The following is a 22,339-nucleotide window of genomic DNA, read 5'->3' on the forward strand; positions in this document are numbered from 1 at the left end:
ACAGTCAAGACTTCTCCCCCACTGTCCCCACCCCACCTCGCTCCATCTCAGAAGAGTGGGCTGTGTTCCTGGAGCTTTTCGCCAGTGCCAACGTGCGCGGGGAGACCACAGGGCCCAGCACGGCGGGCCTGCCGCATGCTCTTAGAGCGTCACCAAGGGCGCACATTGGGTTACTGGTTACCTGTCTTTCATCCATTTTACCGCAGGAGCAGGGTCTCCAACAGCTTTGCAGGGCAAGGCGATGTCCTTCATCCATGGAGTAGTCACCGTGCCACTGAAGGTCAGGATTCGTGCGGGAGCTGGAACACCAGACAGAGAGCTCAGTGACCCCACAGGCTCGTCTACACAGAGGCCCCGCGGACCCTCCCCGGCACAGCAATGGCCCAGAAAGGCGAGCGCGGCACATCCGGTTCACGTCACAGCCGTCCACACTACCCTCCAGTGTCGGGGTGCGTGTAAGGGATTGTTCCCGCAGGAAAACACGACCTGAAAATCCCCGATTGCCCCATTTTCTCCCCAGTATTGATGAAACACGAGGAGCCCAGATTAAATATGTGGGGCTTCACGAGCCCGGCAGCTCCACGCCGTGCTATGAGCCCGATGATTTTTCAAAGCACTTTATTAAGCAATTTATCTCAACACCCCCGAACTGCACATTACAATGTATTTTTAATACTGGAAAGAATAGATGAAACAAAGCATAAAGCCCCAAGACAAGAAGAAGTAAAACTGGAGCAACTTCTATTTATCAATTTTGTGGGACTTTCCCGACTAATATACCAACTTGATCTTCGGCACAGACGCCAAGAAAAACAAACGTTTCCAGAGCTGTGTCTCTTGGAGAACCACTGTTGGCCTGGGACAGTGATTCGAATGCTCAAGTGGGAGCACTGGCTGGGGACTTCTGGCACTGGCCCAGTCCCCAGGCGGCAGGACGGCCCAGGAGGCTGAGAGGAAAGAGCCCAGGATGGACCCGTGTCAGCAGGACCTCCTTGGGGACTGGGGGACCTCTTACTGACAGATTCTTAGTGCCAGCTTCTTGAGTGAGACACAGAAACTGACAGAGACGTGAAGACACAAGCCCTCCAGAGGCGACGACCTGCTTGGTCTTGGCCACCTACTGGGATGCTGCTTTCAGGGACTCTCCCTCCAGCAGCGCAGCCCCCAAAGATGCAGAGACAAGGAGGCCACGGGTGGACGGTGGCTCCAGGCTGATTCTGGACCCACAAAGATGGCACCCCCGCTGGGACACCTGCACCATGTGGGGCTTGCGGGCTTAGGTCGGCCAGTGGGCAGGAGGAACAGACTCCTGAGGAAAACCCCGGAGCTCCAGGAGAGGAGGGGATCCCAGAGCCAGCTCATCAGGAAGCCATCCTGGTCTAGAACACAAGCCTCCTTCATCATTAAACCTGCCAGACAACGCCTGCTTTTGTTGATCTGAGCACCGGAGGCTAGAACAGAGAGAAAGAGGAAGTGCCAGGGGCTCAGAAGCTGGGCCTGTTTTGTGCAGCAACGGTTACAACAGAACCGGCTCGAGTGTCAGAAGCAAGGTCCCTGACTGCAGGGGCAGGCGACGCTCTCCCGTTCGGCAGAGATGGCTCACAGGTGCCCCCCCCCGGATTCCAGAGGCCTCTTGATCAGTCAGTGACATTTCTGACTTTCTGCCACAATGACAAAAACATCCTGGTCCGGCAGCACTGGGCTTCTGGCATGAAGGATGGCAGCTCCCCTTCCAAGCCCTTCAGTCCCCTTTTATATGACGAAGACTGTTCTTGCAGCAAAACGGGGTGATCAGGGAGACCAGCTAGAGCTGGGGGCTTTTAGCTTTTTAACAGCCGCCTCCCCTCCTAAGAAACACATTTTACAGTGACTTCCAGAAGCTACACACAATGTGTCGGGAGGGATGGAAGCAAAGCTCTGCACGTCGGACTCTTACTGTGTGTGATGCGTTCTGTTATCCCCCCAAATCTAGTCTAGACTGTTGGGCTCTGCTCCATTCTATCCCATTTAAGTGCTTTAACATGCCGGCTAGAATGCCTGAAATTAATTCCAGGACTTACGGATGATTTTCCACTAGCATTTGGAAAACACTGGCTAAAACCAGTTTATCTTTAATCCCCACACACCCGGTTTCTGGAACAAAGGCTCATTTATGGTGCCTGGAATTTACAGGCTCCTCCTCTGAGATTTTAAGACTGAGCAACAGAGCACACCAGAGCTGGTTTTCAAGCTGAAGCAGGGAACGGAAGCACCCGGAACCTTTGTGAAAAATGCAGACTCTTCTCTAGCTGAGCACTCCCTTTCATTCCAAGCATCTCTGGCGAATGCCTGACACTGCCCTCCTGGCCCTCCTCCTCCTCTCTGGCCCGACCCCTTTCCTCTGCCGGCCCCTGGGCCTCTGCCTCCCGAGGACGCCCCTCCAGCTGTCCCTGACCTGATCCTCTGCACCCCCTCTTCCTACAGGTGGGCTCTCCCCTCCCCGTCTGGGTGCCGACCCCTCTCCATCTCTGCCTCCTGCCAGATGGCCCTTAAGAGCCAGGACTCGCCCCCACCACACAGACCCCTCCAAGAGAACAGCTCTGTCACCTCAATGTGTCCAGATGTCCCCAGCTCCTGTCACCTGCCTCACAGCCCACTTCCTCTGCGGTCATCCTCGTCCTTACATGATGCCTCCACCTACGGTAAGTCGGGCTAGAATCCGGGTGTTCATTCCCGCTCCCTCCCTGTCCACCTGCCGCGTATCTTCCACTGATTCCCAGCACTTCAGCGTGGTCTTCAAAACCACCCCTGCTGTGAGATGTCACAAACGCACCAGACCGACGTCAGATGTCAGAGACGGCAAACCAGGTGCAAAGTGCACGGCAGCTCTGCTTACTGGCTTCACAACTTCTCCGTAACCTTAAAGCTGTTCTGAAAAATAAAGTGTATTTCCTGTGCACACAAACTGGGTAGCGCCCCACAGTATCTTTCCATTTCACTTCGAGTAGAACCTGAAATTCCTACCACAGCCTTGAGGGTCCAACCTGGCCAGGCCCCTACCTTCTTCCCCAGGCTCACCTGAGACCACTCTCCCCTCCCCAGACCCACGGGGTCCAGTACCCCTGCCTCCAACACGCTAAACCCTTTCTAGGCTGGAGGCCTTCTAACACTGGGATGCCTTTTCTTCCCTCGTCATGTAACTGCATTTACTCATCCTTGTGTGGCCGAGTCCACCCACCACCTCCAGGGCTCCCAGGGAAGTCTGTTCTAGCGTGCCTTCTTTAAAGCACTGAATGCTGTCTGCATTTTTGTGGTGCTTTGTTCACTGACTATCTCCCCACTCAATTTTGAGCCCCAGGAGGGCAGAGAGTAAACAACTGTGCTTTATATAATCTTTCCAAGAGACTCCTGTGTGCTCACCAAGCCCTGCTTCCTTTTGCTTCTGGACATCCAGCTTAGTTTCATGTTCCCGCTCCCTCCGCTTTGAAAACGTACAACAATGCTTCACTCTGCGCAGTGGGATGTGGGTAAAAATGAAGTAAACATGTCCATGTCCGGCCTGTGAAAACCTCCTTGACCAGCCTCCATGCTGTCCTTCTCCATCTACATGGCTGGACATAAAGGACCCCAGGACTACAAATCACAAGGTGGAAGCAGCCTGGATCCCTGAGTCACCGTGTGGACTGAGCCACCCAGGAAAGCCACCAGTCTAGAAACACCTGTGTTGGCCCATGTTATTCAGTGAAGCCACTGAAAGGTACAGGATATCTGCTGCAGCCATAAGGTTCCCTTGGTGAAATCACCCCTGAATGCCCCCACCCCCCGCATAATGCCTGCCACACAGTGAGCTCTCAGAATGGTTTATTAAATGACCACATGGCAGTTCACCTCCCCAGACAAGTCCTATTCCTGCAGGAGTAGCCACTTTCCAGTTGTGCCCCTCTGAGCCTGTCACCTTCTACATTAGCTGGGCCGTCCCGGCTGTGTCTGGAGAGAGGACATCGAACACACAAACGTGGAGAAGAGGTACGGCTGTTGCTGACCCTACATCTTACAGTGCAGTTCCTTTTTTCTTTTTAAACCCGACAGTCTTGTCTTTATGCCCTTTGATAATCATTGTTTTCTAAATGTTAAAGCATGTATCATAGGGTGGCTGCATATCATGATATCAAGAGTAAAACAGACCCCAAATTCCACCGTTTACATTCCTTACCAGCAATGTGCTGACTGTCTGTATTTATGTTCAGAACGTGACGCCGCTCTCTTTCTACCCCTCACTCTGTGCTGCAGCCCCTTGCACAGCCACCACGTGAACGAGCGTGTTCTCAAGAGCTCTTAGAGGGAAAGCTGGAACCTCAGAACCTCAGATTTTCTCTGTCTGGTGCCTAGAAGCTTTATTAGTAATAAATGGCCATGTGGGGTATTCCAGAATCAGGGGTATCTCCTGTTGGCTTGGAATTGTGAATTTTAAGTACACTGACTGGTGACAGGTGCTAATTTAGGGGGACACTAAACACTGCGTGGTGGCGATTACCAGAATTTGAGTAAGAACATTCTCTGCCTATACGGGCTTTGGAGGCCCAGTGTCACATCTCAATGAGAAGATACTGTATCCATTTTTAGGAACATTTTGGTTTTTGGTGAATGCTACTTTCTATTATTGTTTAAAGTGTTTCCAGCTTCGTATCAGTAGAAGAAGAGGTTATGATCTCCTTATATTTGTAAGATTCCGAATTCCATAGACCAAAAGCCAGACATTTTTCTTTAAGGAGCATGATACCTGAGTGTGAAGAGAGCAGAACTTGCTCGGGAAGCCGCCGCGTAGTGACTTTCACCCACAGAAAGGGGTGAATGGGGCTCCTTTTGCCAACTTTGCCCACGGCCCATCCCTAGGAGGACTCCTCTCTGGTTTTCACAAAGGCTCAGTGCCGGCGAGCAGCAACCCTCTCCCCTGGGCTGAGACGTGATAGCGTGATGTTCTGCTTTACTTGATTTTTAGGGCATTGTCAGCTTTATTGCAGAGAGAATAGGGACTTAAAACGGTAAATGATCGTGGGGACTGAGGTCCTCACTGCACACCTTTAGCTAACGGCTCCACCGTGATGATTTCACTGCTGTTGCCTCTCCCCGCCGAGGTCACGGCCACCACCCAGACGCTGTACTGACGATTCCGGCTCAGGTTAGGAATTCTGTAGGAAAATGAGTCAGGAGAGGCTTCAAACTCGCTGATCACCTGTGAGAGGAGACATAAATGTTCCCACATTCAAGGAGGCAAATGGCACAAATGGGTTTCCTAAAGGAACAGTTATGAATGCATTATCTCTTGTAAGAAACAAAAGCCACCACGAATCCTCCTCTAAAGGGCTGGCTCTGCAGCGTCTACAGAGTCTGCCCTTCTTTGTGCAGCAGCTTTGACAACCAGTAATGAATAATTTAACCCTTAAGATTACGGGGCACGTCTGTTTTCAGCAGGGATGGAGTAACAAGGACAGATGCCTCATCCTACCTGAAACAACCAAAGGACACATGAAATACACGCAATCAGTTTCAAAGGCACTGCACGCCAGCCAGCGAGGACAGTGAGTACCTGCCTGAAACACGGGAAATACATGAGGTGAGGCCTACAGTTGCAAGGTTTGCACGTTTTTGTGAGAGTTTCCAGGGAACCCAGGAGGGGTCCAGCAGCCTCCCTGAGTTGAGAAGACAGTCCTGGGAGACTGGGAGGGACCTGGAGTCCACAGGACAGGGAACAGGAAGAGAGCGCCATACAGAGAAATATCTCTGGAGATCTGAAGAGGGTCCCACTTCGGTATTCAGCTGAGCGGATCTATGCATGTGAGGAACCCATCTGAGGCCAGGGGAAGAGCCACCTGAAGGGACGGGAGGTCCCAGTGCCCAGCACTCACACAAGGCGGGGCAGAGTGCCTGTCCCCACCAGCCACACTGGAAGCCCTCGAGATTCACGGGCCGGTGGCTACAGTGCATCAGGGTCTCACCTGGGCAGTGGGGGATATTAGCCCAAGACAACACCACACTGGCACTGCCTAACAAATAGTAAAAGCAAGATCCATAAGGATCAAACTGTCACCAAGTAGCCACATCCAAGAACAAAACTCAAAAATATTTATAGAAATAAAAATACCCAGTACCCAACAAGGTGAAATCCACAATGTCTGACATTCAACACAAATTTTCTAGATGTGAATAACCCAAATATCTAGCAACTAATGGATGGATAAACAGGCGTGCTGCATCTATACAATGGAGCATTATTCAGCATTAGAAAGAAGAGAAGCACTGACACATGCTTAACTTGCAGACGTCTTGGTAGCATTATATTAAGGGAAAGAAGCCCAGCACAAGAAGCTGTAGGTCTATGATTACCTTGTATGAAATGTCTAGAATAGGCAAATCTACAGAGACAGAAGGTAGATTAGTGGCTGCCAGGGGTGGGGCGGGGCAGAAGATGGGAGGAGACTGTTAGTGGGTGCGGGTTGTTTGGGGAGGAGGGTGGATGTTCTAAAATTAGACAAAGATGGGGCTGTACAGCTCTCTGAGCCAAAAGCCACTAAACTGTACACTTCAAAAGCATGAATTTCATGGTATCTGAATATAACTGACAAAAGCTGTTAAAAATTCTAGAAATGAGAAGAAATAAAAATGAATCATAAAGAAAACATAATTCAACAGTCAAATTCAACCCATAATTGACACAGATATTAGATTTAGCAGACAAGGGCGTTGAAGCTGCTATGATAATGATATTATAGCTGTATTATAACTGTTAAGAAACCTAAATAGACACATGAATGATACAAAAAGACCCAAGTCAAACTTGGGAGATGAAATTACAACATGTGAGATGAAAAATACACTGGATTAGATTAACAGCAGATTAGATCTCGCTGGAAAAAAAGGGTTAAATGAACTTGAAGACATATTAACAGATGAAGCACAGAGATAAAATGGAATATGATATTTAACACAGCATTAGTGAGCTCTGGGGCAACAGCAGAGAAGCAGGACAGAATTAGTGGCTAAACATTTTCCAAATCTGATGAAACCTATAAATGGAGAGTCAAAAATCTCAATAAATCCCAGCCACAAAAATATGAAGAAAACCACACCAAGGCACATCATAAACAAATTACTCAAAGCCAGTGATAGAGAGGAATCTTAAAAGTAGCCAGAGAAAGGACAAGTTATATATGGAGGAACAAAAATAAAGATGTCAGCAGACTTCTTGTCAAAAGCAGTCCAAGTGCGGTACTCTGAATGTCCCCTCTAAATTCATATATTGAGACCACATTCTCAAGGTGGGGTCTTTGGGAGCTGATTAGGTCGTGGGATCAGTGCCTCTCTCATAAGGGCACTTGTGAAAGTGGGTTGAGGTTGGAAGATTTTGAGATTGATGCTGGAAAAAGCTGACATTGCCATGAAGGGACTGTTAAAGGTGATTCTGGTGAGAGCTCAGAAAGAAAGAGGGGAGCTGGAGAGAGAGCCTCTATCTTCCTAGAGAATACACAGATTACCATGAACAGAACGCTGGCTGAAATGCGGGTGGTACGGGCCACTTTTTGATGTCTCGGACAGAAATCAGGAACATGTTATTGGACAGTGGAGAACAGGTGGTCCTTGTTGCAAAGTGGCAAAGAACCTGGCTGAACTGCGGTCATGTTCTAGTATTTTGTGGAAGGTAAAAGCTCCAAGTGATGAAACTGGCTATTTAGCCAAGGAGATTTCTAAACAAAGTGTTGAAAAGGGGGCTTGGTTTCTACTGACAGTGGTAGTAAAATTTGAGAAGAGAGACATACACTGAAGCAGGAATTGATAAGCAAAAAGGAACTAGAACTTAAAAGATTTGGAAAATCCTCAGCCTCTCCATACTGCAAGGAAACTAAGGCACAGAGTAAGCGACTCACTGAGGTCACAGTGCCAGCCCAGGGTGAGCAGAGGCTCAAGCTCAGTGCTTCTAGTCCAAGTCCAGTGCTGCTTCCTCACGCTCCACACTGCCAATTACAAGCCACCAAACACAGGAAGGACTACACGTTTACCCATGTGAACTGCTAAGTAAACCTTATGTAGGTCAGGAGGCTACAAAAGCCGCAGCCCCAGCTCTGCAATTAAACAGAGGACACAAATGTCAACTAGGCCTCTACATTGTCATAAACTCTATGTTCCCACAGCAAAAAATAACAGAGAATTTCCCACTATCAAATATCTAACTTATAGGAACCCAGTGTCGGGTGGCTGAAGGGGGACCACGGGGCTCCGGCACGGGCTGCTCAGAGGTACGGGCACACCAGGTGCGTGTGCGCCCGTGTGGGCACCTGTGCTTCCCCTGCCGCCTTCACCCACCCCGCCCCCCGCACACCAGCCTGTCTCCTCCTTAGAAAATCACGAGCAAATTTAATTCCTCTAAAAGTTCACAGGGAGTTTGGCTTGTTTCCTGGAAAACCGAGGAGACAATCCCATGACTGTGTGTGCTTGTGTTCTGCAACGTTCCAAGGCTGCGTTGCTGCCAAATTAATTTTACGAAGCTTAATGATGTGTGAATTATAACAACTGCTCTGATTGAACAGTCAGCATCAATAGAGCATTAAAATATAGTCACAAAATAAAGATTTTCTGTGAAGGGTACACAGCTCTTCGTTAAAACTCAATCACTATCCTGTCTATAAGGTGTAATTGGTCCTTATTTAATTTTTACTTGAAACATAAAGACTAGCTAAAACTGATGGTACAAATACGATGTCTTATGCAATGATATTTCTTTCACGCTTTATATAGAAGATAAACCAAAAGCTTAAGTAAAGGAAGGTTTATTTATAGAAGCTTCCTCCAGTTGGAATGACCTTTCTCTATAGATTAGATTGGAAAGTAAAAGTCAAGCTCTTCAGGGTTCCCATGGGTATCTGGGAACTTCAGCTGCACAGGTGCCGCTCTCTGATGCCAGGACACCCCCGATGACTGCCATAACTGGGCACCACTTTTTCTGTCCTCAGTAGAAGGGCAAGCAGAAAATTGACTGAACAATTTAAATAAGTGAAGAATTGATTCATTTTCTTCATTATATATGTAACTGGATGTTTCTGTGACTTTTTCTGTTTTCTTGAAATTTTAGCAATGGCCTTGAGAGGTGAGAGTCGTCCCCCAAATGCCAATACTTTCTTTCCTTACAGGAAATGTGAGACCACCTCTGCAGGCCTTTCTGAGTCTAATGTTTTGGCTTTCATCTATGTCTGGGCCCCGTAAGAGGCTGAGTCAGAAATAGGACAATTTTGTTGAGTGATGTCTGTGTTCACGCCCACCTGTGAGTGGGCGGGGCCTTTGAGCTCACCACAGCGACTGGTGGGTCATATCTGACAAGGTTAAAGGCGAGCTACAGTGGCAAAGGCCAGCCCTGCTCACAGAGAGAAGGCTGTGCCGGGACTGGCTGTCACTGCGGGTGGCTGGTGAAGGAGGCGCACCCTGCAGGAGAGAGCAGGACAGGCTGTCTCCAGAGGGATGCTGAGAGATGCGAGGGAATGAGATGTCTCCAACAGAGGGGGTGCTGGAAATTATATAGTATTTGTTTTAAACTTAACTATAGATGGTGCATAATTCAACCACTGTCAACAAGTCCAAGCGGTGGCAACAGGAAATGGGAAAAAGATTCGCCAGAAGCTCATTCAGGGCAGTGACGCGAATCGGTTTAAGCCCTTCTCCTTAATGCTCGGCCAAAACTGCTTGTTCTGAGAAAGAGGAAAGGTGAAGACTGTTTCCTTTGAACCATTTTCCTCAATATTTTATATGATGTATAATAGCATTGATTGTATGTTTCCTTAATTTTTTTTTATTGGATAACAGATTTTCTAACACAAGGATTGAATCACATTTAAGCTGACTTTCTGGTTCCTACATGCATTCTGTTTTGCTTTTTTTGTTATTGTTGCAGGAGGCAATTAGGTTTGTTTTGTTTGTTTGTTTGTTTGTTTATTAATGGAGGTACTGGGGATTGAACCCAGGACCTCACGCATGCTAAGCCTGCGCTCCACCACTGAGCTCTACCCTCTCCATGCTAAAGCTCTTAACACCATGCCTAGTAATAGCAAAAGCTCACAAGTAGTTGCGTCTGAATTCACAGACATCTATTGAGTTTAATGTCAGTGTATAGATTATAAGGTAAGTTTCTCCCCCACAAGGAACAAGATATGATCATGGCTGACAAATGGAGGGTTAATTAAAATACAGCAGCTGACAAACTCCTACTAAAATCTAGAAATAAAATTATTTCAATTCCCTTCCCTGTCATAGTCAAGGACATGGACTCATATTTGAGTCCATAGGAAAATAAATGGAAACTTCAGGCATTTGATTTTTTTTAAATATTCCAGCAAGTTTTAACAAAGTTTCTGACATGTTTTCCTCCCTAAAAGTGGACCCGGAGTGGAGACTGCAGCTAACGGCATACCCCTTGTGACACCCACGCCAGACACACGCGTTCCCCGTGCCCTGCCTTTCCTGTTACCGCTTTAGGTCTGGTGGGCGGAGTCGTGCATTTCTAAGGAACTCGACAGAATCCTCCTCAAAAGAATTTAAGGTTGCCTGGAAGGTTTGTCTCATCCTCGTGCTTCAATGTCAGCCCATGAAAAGCCTGGGAGCAGTGTCTTCCATACCTACTTTGACTCCAGAATTCTTCTTGTCTTGTGGTGCTGATGCATCATTTTTCCTTACATCTAAGACACTTTTTAACTAGTAAATAAGATAAAGTTGGCCACAATGAGCTCCTTGAAATGCTCTTTAGTAATTTCTCCAAAACTGGATGTGTACCCAATAATGGCTGAATCCTCCTCCAAATCCCTTACACTATGTGCATGAACTTGGAAAGCCTTGGATTTAATTCCCTCAGTCAGGTGTCACATGTGGCCTTTGTTCATCCATCCTTTGTGGTCCTTATCTTTACTCCACTTCGGATGATGGTTCTGCCTGCTCTTGCCGTCTCTCCCCTGATGGATGGTCCAGGCTGTCTGAGTGGGCTTTGCCTCACCCCTTCCTCCACTTACCGCCCGGGGATCCCAGGTCAGACCGTTACAGGGTTGGGACCCACTAACCCACTGGAGTGAACTGAGGAAATGTCTGTTGTGTTAGTGAGTTTAATAAGGACCTAGAAATTGTTTGAATACAACAGAGAAAAGTGCGTAGAGAATGACTATGGAGTCACAGCCTTCTCAGATCAAATTATCCAACGCTTCTGACAGACATAAAAGGAATTCCACTTTAAAAACATTTCAATTAACTTTTTAATGAAAAACTGATTCTATTAAAGAAATATGGTGCTTTAAAAAGCTTTAAAATCTAATTATTAACCTTCAATTTAAAAAAAAATCGAATGCTCTGATTTTGAGGATGGAACGTTAGCAGCAGTGATTAAAAAAAAAAAAAAAACTCCCCTAAAGCAGAATAAACAAAATGCTAGCTCCCTTCATCACAGGGCAACGACACCTTCAGACCACATCAAGCTTCCCGGTCAGTGGAGGAGAAACAGCCCGGGTTACGAACAAGCAGTTAGCTGGATCAGTTTGAGATCTGCTTCTTTTTAAAATTTCCGTGTATAATGCATTTTGATCTGCTTTCCATTGGATTTCACTACTTTTGCCTCTAGAAGGAGACAGCGTAGCACAAGGGTCTTCCTGACGGGACAGAGCAAGGTGCCAGCGCCCACAGAGAGAGCATCAGAGCTGCGTGATTCCTCCTCTCGGTGGTTTCCTCTGCACTGCACCGAGATCGCTGCAGCGGTCATGCTACGGGCTACTTTTGAAAAAGACTCCCAAACACAAAATATTTTATTTTTTGGCCTTCCAAATATAAAAACTATTGTTATAATGTTTCGCAAGTGAATTAAAGTTGATCTCCAGCAAAGATACGAAAGAAACTAGCTTCTCCGTGTTACTGTTTACAATCAGGCATCGTCCAATTAGCCAGACTCACGCACGTCACAGGCTGCTTACATTTCCAGTCTCTTTCTAACAAAATTACCTCCATTTACTACAGTTTGGCTCATCCTTTCTGCCTTGTCATGCCATCTGCCATGCAAATCCTCTCTCTGTAAAAGTGCTGTATTAACTAACTTGGCTGCTGTCACCTATTCAACAAATTTTGCACAAAAGGACCAGTGTAGCATTACGTAACTTCTCACGTGAAAGAAAAATTGTGAGATAGGCGTTTCTTAGTAACAAACATAATATAGGCATAATATACCGTTTTGGGGAAAAAACAGCCATTCCATTAAGTCTTAATTTAAAAAGATTTGAAGCTGTTTATTTCCTTAACTAGTACTGCATGTCTGTATCAGGCCAAGTCAAAAAGATAAGATGTTTTCAAAGCTGGAATCTTTCAAAAGCTCCAAAAGCTAGTTGATCAAAAGGACATTTTAATCTGTGGCTACTTGGGAGGCAGTTAGCAGCAGTGGAGAAGCCACACTGGTCGTCCAGTCCGAATGGATGGCAGCGCAAAGCCAGAACACGTACTGGCAATTTGCAGTACAAAACTGGGCAGACGATCTTGTGAGACTGGGCCTGAAATGAGTATCAGGGCTTGTTTCTGTACAGAAATTCCATCTGAGGACATGTTTCTGCTTCCCTTTGTTCAATAAAATACAAAATTGGGCTCAGGATTTTAAAGGCTAAGCTCTCTCCCAACCTTAGCATGAGTCACCTGATTTTCACCAATTATAGCAACTGGATAGCTTCACCTGATGCCCAGTGAAACAGAATGACCCCCGATGAATGATTTTTACAAAATTAAAATATGGACTTAACAGAAATACTGAGCAGTCAGTTATTGGCCAGGTCACTGAGGATAGGGAAGGGGGGAAGGAGGGCCACTTTTAAAGAACCAGATTATAAAAAGTAACATGTACTTCCCCTGACTCCCCGAAAAAGCTGGAATCTAAGTGGATGCAAACTGCAACATAAAAAATTTAAAACAGATTTAGAACATATTTCATCAGAACTGGCCATGATAAACTGTAGTATTTCTAGGGAAGCTTCAAGAATATACTTCCCTAGAATTTTTATAGAACTAGGGTTAGCGTTCATAGGCTTAGGAGCAGGTATGTCTCAAGGACACTTGTCTAGTTTCTCCCAGCCATATGACGCTGAGTGCTAGGATAAAATCTGGTTACTCACAAGAGCAGAGAGGGCCTGAGATATGCCAGCCACCTCGAGGTGCTCAGCTAAGATGTGCTGACACGTAATTAATTGCATACATGTAAGTGGAATATGACTGTGCATTCTTTGGGTGACTTTTGGCATTTCTATATTTTCTGCTTTGCCGTTACAGAAAAAAAAAAAAAAGAGGTCCAGCAATAGGTCATTGAGCTGGAACCGTGGAAGAAGTTCCATGTCAGTGACTCAAAAGCATTTTAGTGAAATCCTTCCGGTGGGAAGTCTCCCAAAATAAATAACACACTTTTCCTGCCTTATTAAGCAGCCATTTCATTAGACAACTTGACCTCTACTGGATGACTCACAGCCATCATCCATAAAATCTGACTCAACACAGCATTTGCTGAACATCCACTCTTTCAGCAGAATACCAGGATTCCCCAGGGTATAGCAGCGACGAACTGTGGTTCCTGTACTTAGGAAACTGGCAAGCCACTACAGGAAACCAATATCCCCACCTAACAGTGATGCAGGATGTAATGGTTACATCAAAGAGAGGTTGCTGGGGATCCCGGAGGTGAGATGGAGCCAGCTTCCCCGGGGAAGGCGGTAGGCTGTTGGGATGGGGGTCTAGATCCTGAGCTCAGACCCCTGTGGGTTGCAGACCGTCTTTACCTTGCTGAGCTGTGTGGCCCTGGCCAGACTGCACGATCTCCATTTCAGTACCAGTGCAGTGAAGAGAATATTAACAACCCTGCCTGCGCAATTAACCATCAGACTCACTGATGAGAAACAGTATTTTTATACATGTGGGCCCTAGAAGCAGTTGAGTGGGCCTGACAATCATTTTAAAAAATACAAGAAGAGAAAAAAATATCTAATAGAACAGAAACATCAGAGTGCATCATGTGTGGTAAGTGTAAGATTTGTTTACAAAGCTTTTGTTGTATGGGTGTCCTGGGGTGTGATCCTGTTGTGAGTCACGGAAAGACAAGTTTGGAAACCACAGGCAGAAAGCGTTTAGCGCGCAGTGCCTAGAATATGGCAGGTGCTCAGAAATGCTGGAGTAAATGATGTAGCATTTAAGTTGGGCCTTAAGAATAAACATTTCTACGTGGGAAGATGAGAGGGAAAAGATGAGGAGGACCCGATACCCATGCACCCCCCCCACCACACTCACACACACACACACACACACACACACACACACACACAGACATGCATGGCTCAGATTCTGGAGAGAGGAAGGTGAGTAGAATATGAGACTGGACAGGAGACGGAGCTGAGTTGTGGAAATGTGTACAACTCATCTTGAGAATTTTGATCATTTTTAGGTAAAAACGGAGAAATCATCCAAGAAGTCCGCACAGAGGAAAGACATGATTGGATACAGAATGTGGAAGAGTAATCAATGACAGCGATGGAAACCGCAGATGGGAGTTGGGATCGTAGTGGAAAGGCTTCTGCTCTAGTTTCGGTTTCCCAGGTGAGGACTTGAACCAAGGCAATTGCGGTGGGAGTGAAAGGAAGGGAGAGGATTAAAAAGACGTTGCAGAGAAAGCATCCGCATAACACAATGTCACTTTGCAGATGTTATTTCCTCTGGTCATAAAACCCTTTCATCAGGTAAAATTCTTCCCCTCCTACAAGCCGGGGCTGTGTACATGTCCTCAGTAACAGCCTCTGACCTGACTGTTTGAGTCACACCTCCCTTGCCTGGCTCCTGTGTCATCCTGTACTATTGTACCTGCCACATCACACAGAATGGTGACAATCTCTGGTATTTTCTGCCCTCCTTAGAACCAAGAACTCTTCAAAGAAAGACACTCTATCCTTTGTCATTGCAGTTCTGTGGTTGTTGTTACAGCTATTTTCCAAAAATTCTCGTTTGCCTGTCTTCTGGGTATGTATTAGACTGTCCTTCCTGGTTCCCTTTTGGTTGGGTGAGGCTGTGCAATGAATTCTGGCCACTGATTTGTGCTGGAGCATTTAATGCCTATGTCAGACCCTCCAGAGACTTCTTTCTCTCTGCCATAAAACTTGCATGGTTTTTTTTTTTCTTGAGTGAGAATAACATGGGACAGAGCTACCACCAACTCTCAATGGACATAAATGTGAAAGAAAAAGAAAGCTGTATGTTGGTGTAAATCACAGAGATTTTTTTTTGGTATGTTTGTTATGCAGCATAACTCAGCTTCTCCTGACTGATACACCTCAGAATCTGGCTCAGCCCTTGGCACAGAGTAGTGCTCTACATAGATTTGTGTGTAAATGAAGAAATGATCTGGTAACAGTGTCTGGTATCAGACAACAAGTGGAAAGGGAGAAGAGGAATCAAAGGTAATCTAAGGCTTCTGGTCAGAGGGCAAAGGATCTTGTTAGAAAATTAGCTTAGCTGGGAAACAGAAAGAGAAGAGGGGCAAGAATGAATTTGGTTCTGGACATGCTGGATGTGGTGGGGTCTCCAAGAAGACATGGATGGTAGGAAGCTGGAAATAGAGAACTGATTGGTTCTCTAAGCTTATCAGGGTTAGAGAGAAACATTTTGAACCCATTAATTTCAGGTGAGAGTTAAGTTATGAGAATAGATTCAGTTACTCATGGTGATACTAAAGAATATGAAAAGAGGTTAAATGAAGAGTATTGAAAAATGCCTACATTTAAGAGTGAGATATCGAGGGAGAGGGAGCAACAAAAGAGAAAGAATAAAAAGATAATGGAAGCTAAGGAAAACATTTAAAAACAAATAAATATAACACTAAATATGCTGTGCTAAAACTTGAAATAGGAAGAACATTCTCAAGAGGTAATACAGTTTCACAACCCGAAGGTCCCTGGTGACTGCTGAGGGACAACCAGCACGATGCCGTCATCAGAGCTACAGACGGTCAGGTTAGAAAGCCTTGCCTGGTCTGTTCCGGCACTGTTTTTTGACTGGAGGTTCCTGACCATTTCTGGTTCTCTGCAGCCACCTCCTCTCCTCCTCAGCCTCCCTGTGGCACTATGAAATGCAGTCTTGGGAGGCCCGGGAGGGAAGCCCACACCTGCTGCCTTGGCCTGAATGTTGTCTGGACCTGGTGAACGTCCCTTTTCTGGCTTCCCAGAAGCCTTGCTGAGTGCTAAGTTGTGGCTGCGCTGTGGAGAGTTAGTTGCCACAAGTCTCACTGGCTCATTCAGCAACATCTCCTGAGCCCTACTCTGTGCAGAAACTGGATGAGCTTTTCATCTAAAACTAGAATCCCTGATGTGGGTCACAGCTTGTTGGCACAATTTAAAGGCCTTCTGATTTTCAGTCTTCATTAATGAGAAGTTTGTTCTATCTAATTTCACATTTCTCAATCCTATGCCCACCAGCTTAGCAGTGGGAAATAGACAGTTTCTATAACCTAGTGCTTATGTGCTATGTAACATTCTTCAGTCTGTTGCTACTCTGCGGGGAGGGTCATTAAAGAGGGAATCCAGATTGGCTATACTTTCTACCTGGGTCCTCACAAGGTTAGCTCACTTATTTGGATTTCCAATGCTTATCACACAGTATGAACTGATCATTCAAACCACTGTATATTAATAGCCACAGTCCAAAAATTACGTGGATGAGTTCCTGAATCAAACATATTTTGAGATTTTGCTCTGATTGGGTGCAGGTTGATGTTTTGTTGCATTTACTGGCCCCTCACAATGAGATTAATGTTTACCAAGCATGACTTTCAGACAGCCAGTCTTGAGATAAATTTATAGTTCCTTGTTGTGTGAATGAAAAACACTGCAGTCATATCGGTAAACAAAGGATGCTGTGGTCACCAAGTCATCCGCTGCTACCACCACCCCTGACAGTGAGCGGAGGGAACTCAGGATGGAGACAGGCAGGCAGCCCGGCCTCTGCGACCGCCCCCAGTGGTGCCCCTGAGGGCACTCAGGATGGGAGAGAACAGGACACTGGCCCTGGACAGCTAAGATGCACATCAAAGGAGTGGTTTCAGTGAGTCCAGACCTGTGCACCTTCCCATACAGAGAAAAGCAGAAAATTCCTTAAGTTGAGAGGCCTGGTTTTCTTTAACCAGTAATCTTTTGACTACCTGGTCTTTGTTGCAAAAACTCCTATATGTCCTGGCTCCTCTTCTGCCTCTTTGGAGCTGCGCCATCTGAGAGGCCGCCTCCAGGGCTCAAGTCCTCAGAAAGCCCACCGAACAAAACGCAACGCTCAGCTTTTAGGTTGTGCATTTCATTTCAGTTGACATCTGTCAACACAGTTTCCAACTCTAAAGCCTTTATTTACTAAGCTGAACTGAGGGAACACCATGAAACCAATGCTTACAATCAGATGATGTATTTACATAGTAGAGAAAAGAACCTGTGTCTTTTAACAAGGTTCTTTCACAAGGAGGAGGATGGACTGAGGCTCTTGAGAGAAAATTTACATCAGCAAGGACTTTAGCTCAGGGACTCTGATAAAGAAGATTAAATGATAGAGTGTGCTGTGTCCTAATTTATCGGTCCATGTTCTACATTCAGCTATGAATTCATTTCAGAGGGGAAAAAATCAGATATATGAGCAAGAAAAATGCACAGAGCTAGGGCTGCCCTCTGGTGTTCCTTGTGATACACAGGCAGCCAGGTCGGGGCCTCTGAAAACTTGATGGCATCCGGTTTTCTGACTTAAAATTAAATTACAAAAACTAAAGATGGGGGAAAAAAGAAACCTTTTCCAGCAAGTTATAGTTTATTATTCATTCCATGTGAAAACACAGAATAGTAGGTGGGATTTTTCAAGGATTCGCCTCTGAAGAGAAGCGTGTCAGTTCTCTCTGATCTTCACCTGGAATGCTGTTGTTTTATTTTAAAAACAGGTCTCGTATGAGAAACCTCTGTGCCTCACACTCAGTTTTGCTGTCAGCCTAAAACTGCTCTGAAAAATGAGCTCTATTTAAAAATAGGCCTTGTGCTCTTGAACGCTGTTTGCAGTAGGTGGATAGCAGCGCAGCTCTGGGGATGGCGTAGCCCTGGCTCTGGTTCACTTCATGTTACTGGGGCAGCTCCAGGGCTCTGGACCCTCCGTGCAAAGCTTAACCCAGGACATCCGGGCACCTCGTGATAATCACATTTCCAGCTCACAGTGGGTTTTTGGCTTTTTTTTTTTTTTCTCAATACGGTCCAAAGGCAGCACAGACACACCTGCCGGTGGTTGTAAGACGTCAGTGAGGGAGAAATGGGGTTATTTCCCACCTTCTCTGGTTGGCCTGCTTGCATCACTTTGTTTCTGGAAGGCTCTTAATAGCACGTTTGAAACCAAATAAGAAACTCACACGGAAGTTCTGACGCCCAGCCGACCCTGAGCACGCTACACCGAAGGCTCTCCTTCAGTGCCGGCGGAGCTGCTGTTGACCTAAAGCAGCAGAACTTACAACATGATCTTTCTGAGCAGATGAGGACCCCTGGGAGTCACACACCTGCTCCCCCTCTGCTTTTTTGTTTTGTTTTGTTTTGTTTAAGTAACAGTTAAGCTCTGTAAGTATTCTTCAGCGGGAATAAAATTCATGGTAATCAATACCATAATGTGAAATATGGAGTGCTCTGACTTTTAATTCCTTCACAGTGAATTCAGGGCCACAGACTCTTGTTAAAGTTCCCCACTTGTCCCACAGCAGGGGCGGGCCTGCGCGCTGGCCCAGTCGGGGGTGGGCAGGGAGGGAAGCTGGGGGGTGGGGGGCGGGGGGAGCAGAGGGAGGGCGGCGGGGGAGGCCTGAAGCCCCTTAACGACGATTCCAAGAGCCGCATCAGTAGGTGTTGTCCACTGACTATCAAGGCCTCTGGGCTTTGATTTTGATAAGCCGGCTGGCAGTTTTGCAGGAGCTCACCAGATAAACAGTAATTGCAGACGACTGTGCCCCTTAGAAGGACTCAGACATGTATTTTCAAAGGAGGCGTTAATGAGGACATTGAGTTGTGTGGGGAGACGACAGACGGGGAAATAAAACCCCAGGTAAGACCCAAGTGGGTGGGAGAGAGAGGAGGGAGAATGCCCCACATGGGCCCCCCAGCTGGTTTCCGGGAGATGCTCGAGAGGCCCCTGGCTTTGCGGACTTACTGTGGGGTAGGGGTGGGAGCAGAACACCGTGTACTTCCGGATGACGCCGTTCAGCTTGAGCGGGGGGAGCCAGGACACGAAGACCATGGAGGCCGAGGCCGCGGCCGCCTTGACTCCCGCGGGAGGACCTGGAACTGGAAGGGCCGTGCGTTTAGTCCCCGAAATGGAGTGCCCCCCCCCGGGGGCCAGGCCCACCCCCCGGCAGCACCCATGCACCCCCTGCACCCCCACTCCTCCTGCTCAGCTCTTCAGGAGTCGGTGGGGCAGGCTGAACTGTGTCCCCTCAAAACCCACGTGCTGAAGCCCTAACCCTACGGCCTCGGAATGTGGTCTTATTTGGAGACAGAATCTTTGCAGGGATGACTGACCCAGTTAGCCTGCGGTCACTAGGGTGAGCCCTGGCCCAGGATGGCTGGTGTCCTACCCAAAAGGGAAAGGTGGACACAAAGCCACGTGTAAAGGGAAGACCATGTGAAGACCCAGGGAGAAGATGACGGTCTACATGCCAACGAGAGAGGCCTGGGGACAGAGCCTCCCTCACGGCCCTCAACAGGAAGTAACCCTGCTGACACCTGGATCTTGGACTTCTCACCTCCAGAACCGTGAGACAATACACTCCTGTCCTTGAAGTCCCCCAGTCTACCCTCCTTTGCTACAGCCTCCCTGGGACCTGACACTGTCTCTTGGACCAGTGACCCATGAGCTCCACTGACCCCACTCCTCAGGCCTGTCCTGTAAGAGCTCATCTTAGCAAGAATCCTGCTTAATCAGTTTAGCCAGAACCCCCACGGTATCGGATCACCTTTGTTACCTGATCAAAGTCTTCATTCTCCCCCACCCCCAGGTAATAGCTGATCGTCCTCGCCCGCCTTCTGCAAAGGCCCTGTTGGGTCTATGCAGCCAGAATGGCGCTCATCCCTGAGTTTCCTCTTAGTCGCTGCTCACCCCGTGACCCCACTCCCTCCCCTTCGCTCCTTGGCTATAAATCCCCACCTTCACCTGCTGTATTCAGAGCTGAGCCCCCTTTCTCGCCCCTGTTCAAAACCCCGCTGTGGCTGTGTCCACACCGGCCACACCAGTTCCCCTGAAAACAGCCTGCCTTTCTGTCCTTTGACAAGCGTCAGGAATAACGGTTTCTTTAACAGAACTAATACAGTCAGTTCAAGTCCCCGTCTTCCTGGGAGCCTCCTCTGCCCTTTTCGGTCCCTGGTGACTTCCTGCCTCTGAAGAGGGAAGAATTTAGCTTCTGGGTCATTCTGGATTGTGCTGCAGTGTTTGGCTTTGGACGGGCTGCGGTGGCACATCTTGCCTCCTGAGTCAGAGAGGAACGGGGGCAGTTACCTCAGTCTTCAGGGACCACCCTTCCATGCCCAGCGCCATGTGGCCCAGGAGAGGCACAGAACCACTTGTTATGAGAATAGGTTTTACATGAAAGATCTGCAGAAAGTCCCCTCTTTAAATCATCTAAGAATACAGAAGAGGGTGTGAACAATACTAAGCATAATTTGGGAAGTGAGATTGAACTGAAGTGCCCCTCGCCCCATCCTCTTGTTTTCCAACAAGAAAGAAGAGGCAGGATGGGGTGAGGGGGAGAGAAGGCAGGATAAAGGGGAAGAGTGTTGAACCTGCCATGAGGGGAGCACCGAGGTCCTTGCTTGGTCCCTCACTGCTCTAACTGCGCGTGAAGAGAGGCTCTCTGCTTGACGGAGACCTTCAAATTCAAACCAGTACGAGTCCCTCGTGAGCCCTGGAGGAAGCTTTGAGTCTCTTCCTGCTCCAACAACAACATAACTTCACAGTAAATATTTTTGGAGTTGAAGTTGTGTCTTATAATCGTGCCCTTGACTCTTCTAGGTCAAAGCGACAAGACTGACAGCTCTGGTGAGAGCTAACTCGGGCTGGACACAGTCATCCTTTGAACAGCTAGAATCTTGGGATCAGTTTTTGGCCAGTCCCACCCACCAACAGCAGAAGCTCAAGAAAAGGGAACACACCTAAGAGGGGAAGGTTGGACAAAAAGGTCCTTGGGAACAAGGTACCAGTGTCCCGAATATGCTGGGCGTTTATGCCAAGTTTCCTACAGGTGAGGGCAGCTGCCAAGATGTCCACACCCTGGTTCAGAGCCACACGGGCGCCCCCTGAAGTCCACGTTGTAGATCAGACATTTGCTTCCTATTTCCACCCTAATGGATGCCCAGCTTGGCCGCACAGTCCGTCTCTGCTGTAATGCAAGCACCCAGCTGCAGTCCACCAGGCTGGGCACTCCCTCGGCCTGGGACCCCCACGGACTTGGCAGCAATCCCTTGGCTAGTTGCTCAACAAGACGCAGTCATGTCGTTTGCACCCTGTTTACGACAATTGTAATTTACTGGAACCAATAAAATATGAGCACAAAAGAGAGCTGTTTTTCTGACAACTGATGGGACTTTTTTGGAAAAGCTTTCTAAAGCTTAGTTAGAATAAAAGAAGCTTCAGGACCAGTGAGAAGAACAGGACATGTGGCAAAAAACCAAGGCAAACAGGAAAGTTAAAAAGACAGGTTATCGGCCGGCGACTATATGCTTTTACTCCGCTGTCGAGCAACTTAAAGCTGAAGTTGCAGATGGTCCAGGATGAATACAGTTCAAGGAACGAAAGACAACACAGAACTCTAATCTCTTCACCCGAAACTAAAGAAATGAGCCTGGGGCATTCGATTAGCCAATGATTACATAATAGACATGTATTTATATGTTTTAAGTTAAAATAGAATGTTTACACCTCTCGGTCACTGTACGATGCAGTGAATCTTTCTTTAGTTGATTATTTCCATTAACTTGCCTTGATCACCTCAGATCAAAGCACTTCCATTGCACTTACTGTCTAAACCCCCATCTGGCTTCTCAGACGCTGACTTGTGGTTTATCTCGTACAGTCTCTCCTTGGAGAGTTATTAGAATTTGGCACAAGAAAATGGTAACTCTGTAGAAACTGAGGAACAAGACGTTCTGGAAGAATTTTCAGGATTGTTGAGCCAACCCTTTAAGAACCAGAAATAAACGTTTACTTCTGGTTTGGGTTATACCATAATGGTTAAAGCTTCGGGCCTTGCAGCCCCCACGGCTGGCCCAGCTCCACCACTCGGGCC

The 22,339-nt window shown here is 47.2% G+C and overlaps 1 protein-coding gene across 1 annotated transcript in view; it reads right to left on the reverse strand.

The window, feature by feature from the left end:
* Nucleotides 1-22,339, reverse strand: part of DSCAM (DS cell adhesion molecule) — a 667,301-nt gene that overhangs the window by 58,200 nt on the left and 586,762 nt on the right. The window contains exons 21-23 of the mRNA XM_031684569.2: nucleotides 19,213-19,346; nucleotides 5,059-5,212; nucleotides 182-299 (exon numbers count right to left, since the gene is read on the reverse strand). Of these exons, the coding sequence (XP_031540429.2) occupies nucleotides 182-299; nucleotides 5,059-5,212; nucleotides 19,213-19,346 (406 nt within the window). The remainder of the gene's footprint in view (nucleotides 1-181; nucleotides 300-5,058; nucleotides 5,213-19,212; nucleotides 19,347-22,339) is intronic.

Source organism: Vicugna pacos, chromosome 1 (genome assembly GCF_048564905.1).
Source record: "Vicugna pacos chromosome 1, VicPac4, whole genome shotgun sequence".
Classification (NCBI taxonomy): Eukaryota; Metazoa; Chordata; class Mammalia; order Artiodactyla; family Camelidae; genus Vicugna; species Vicugna pacos.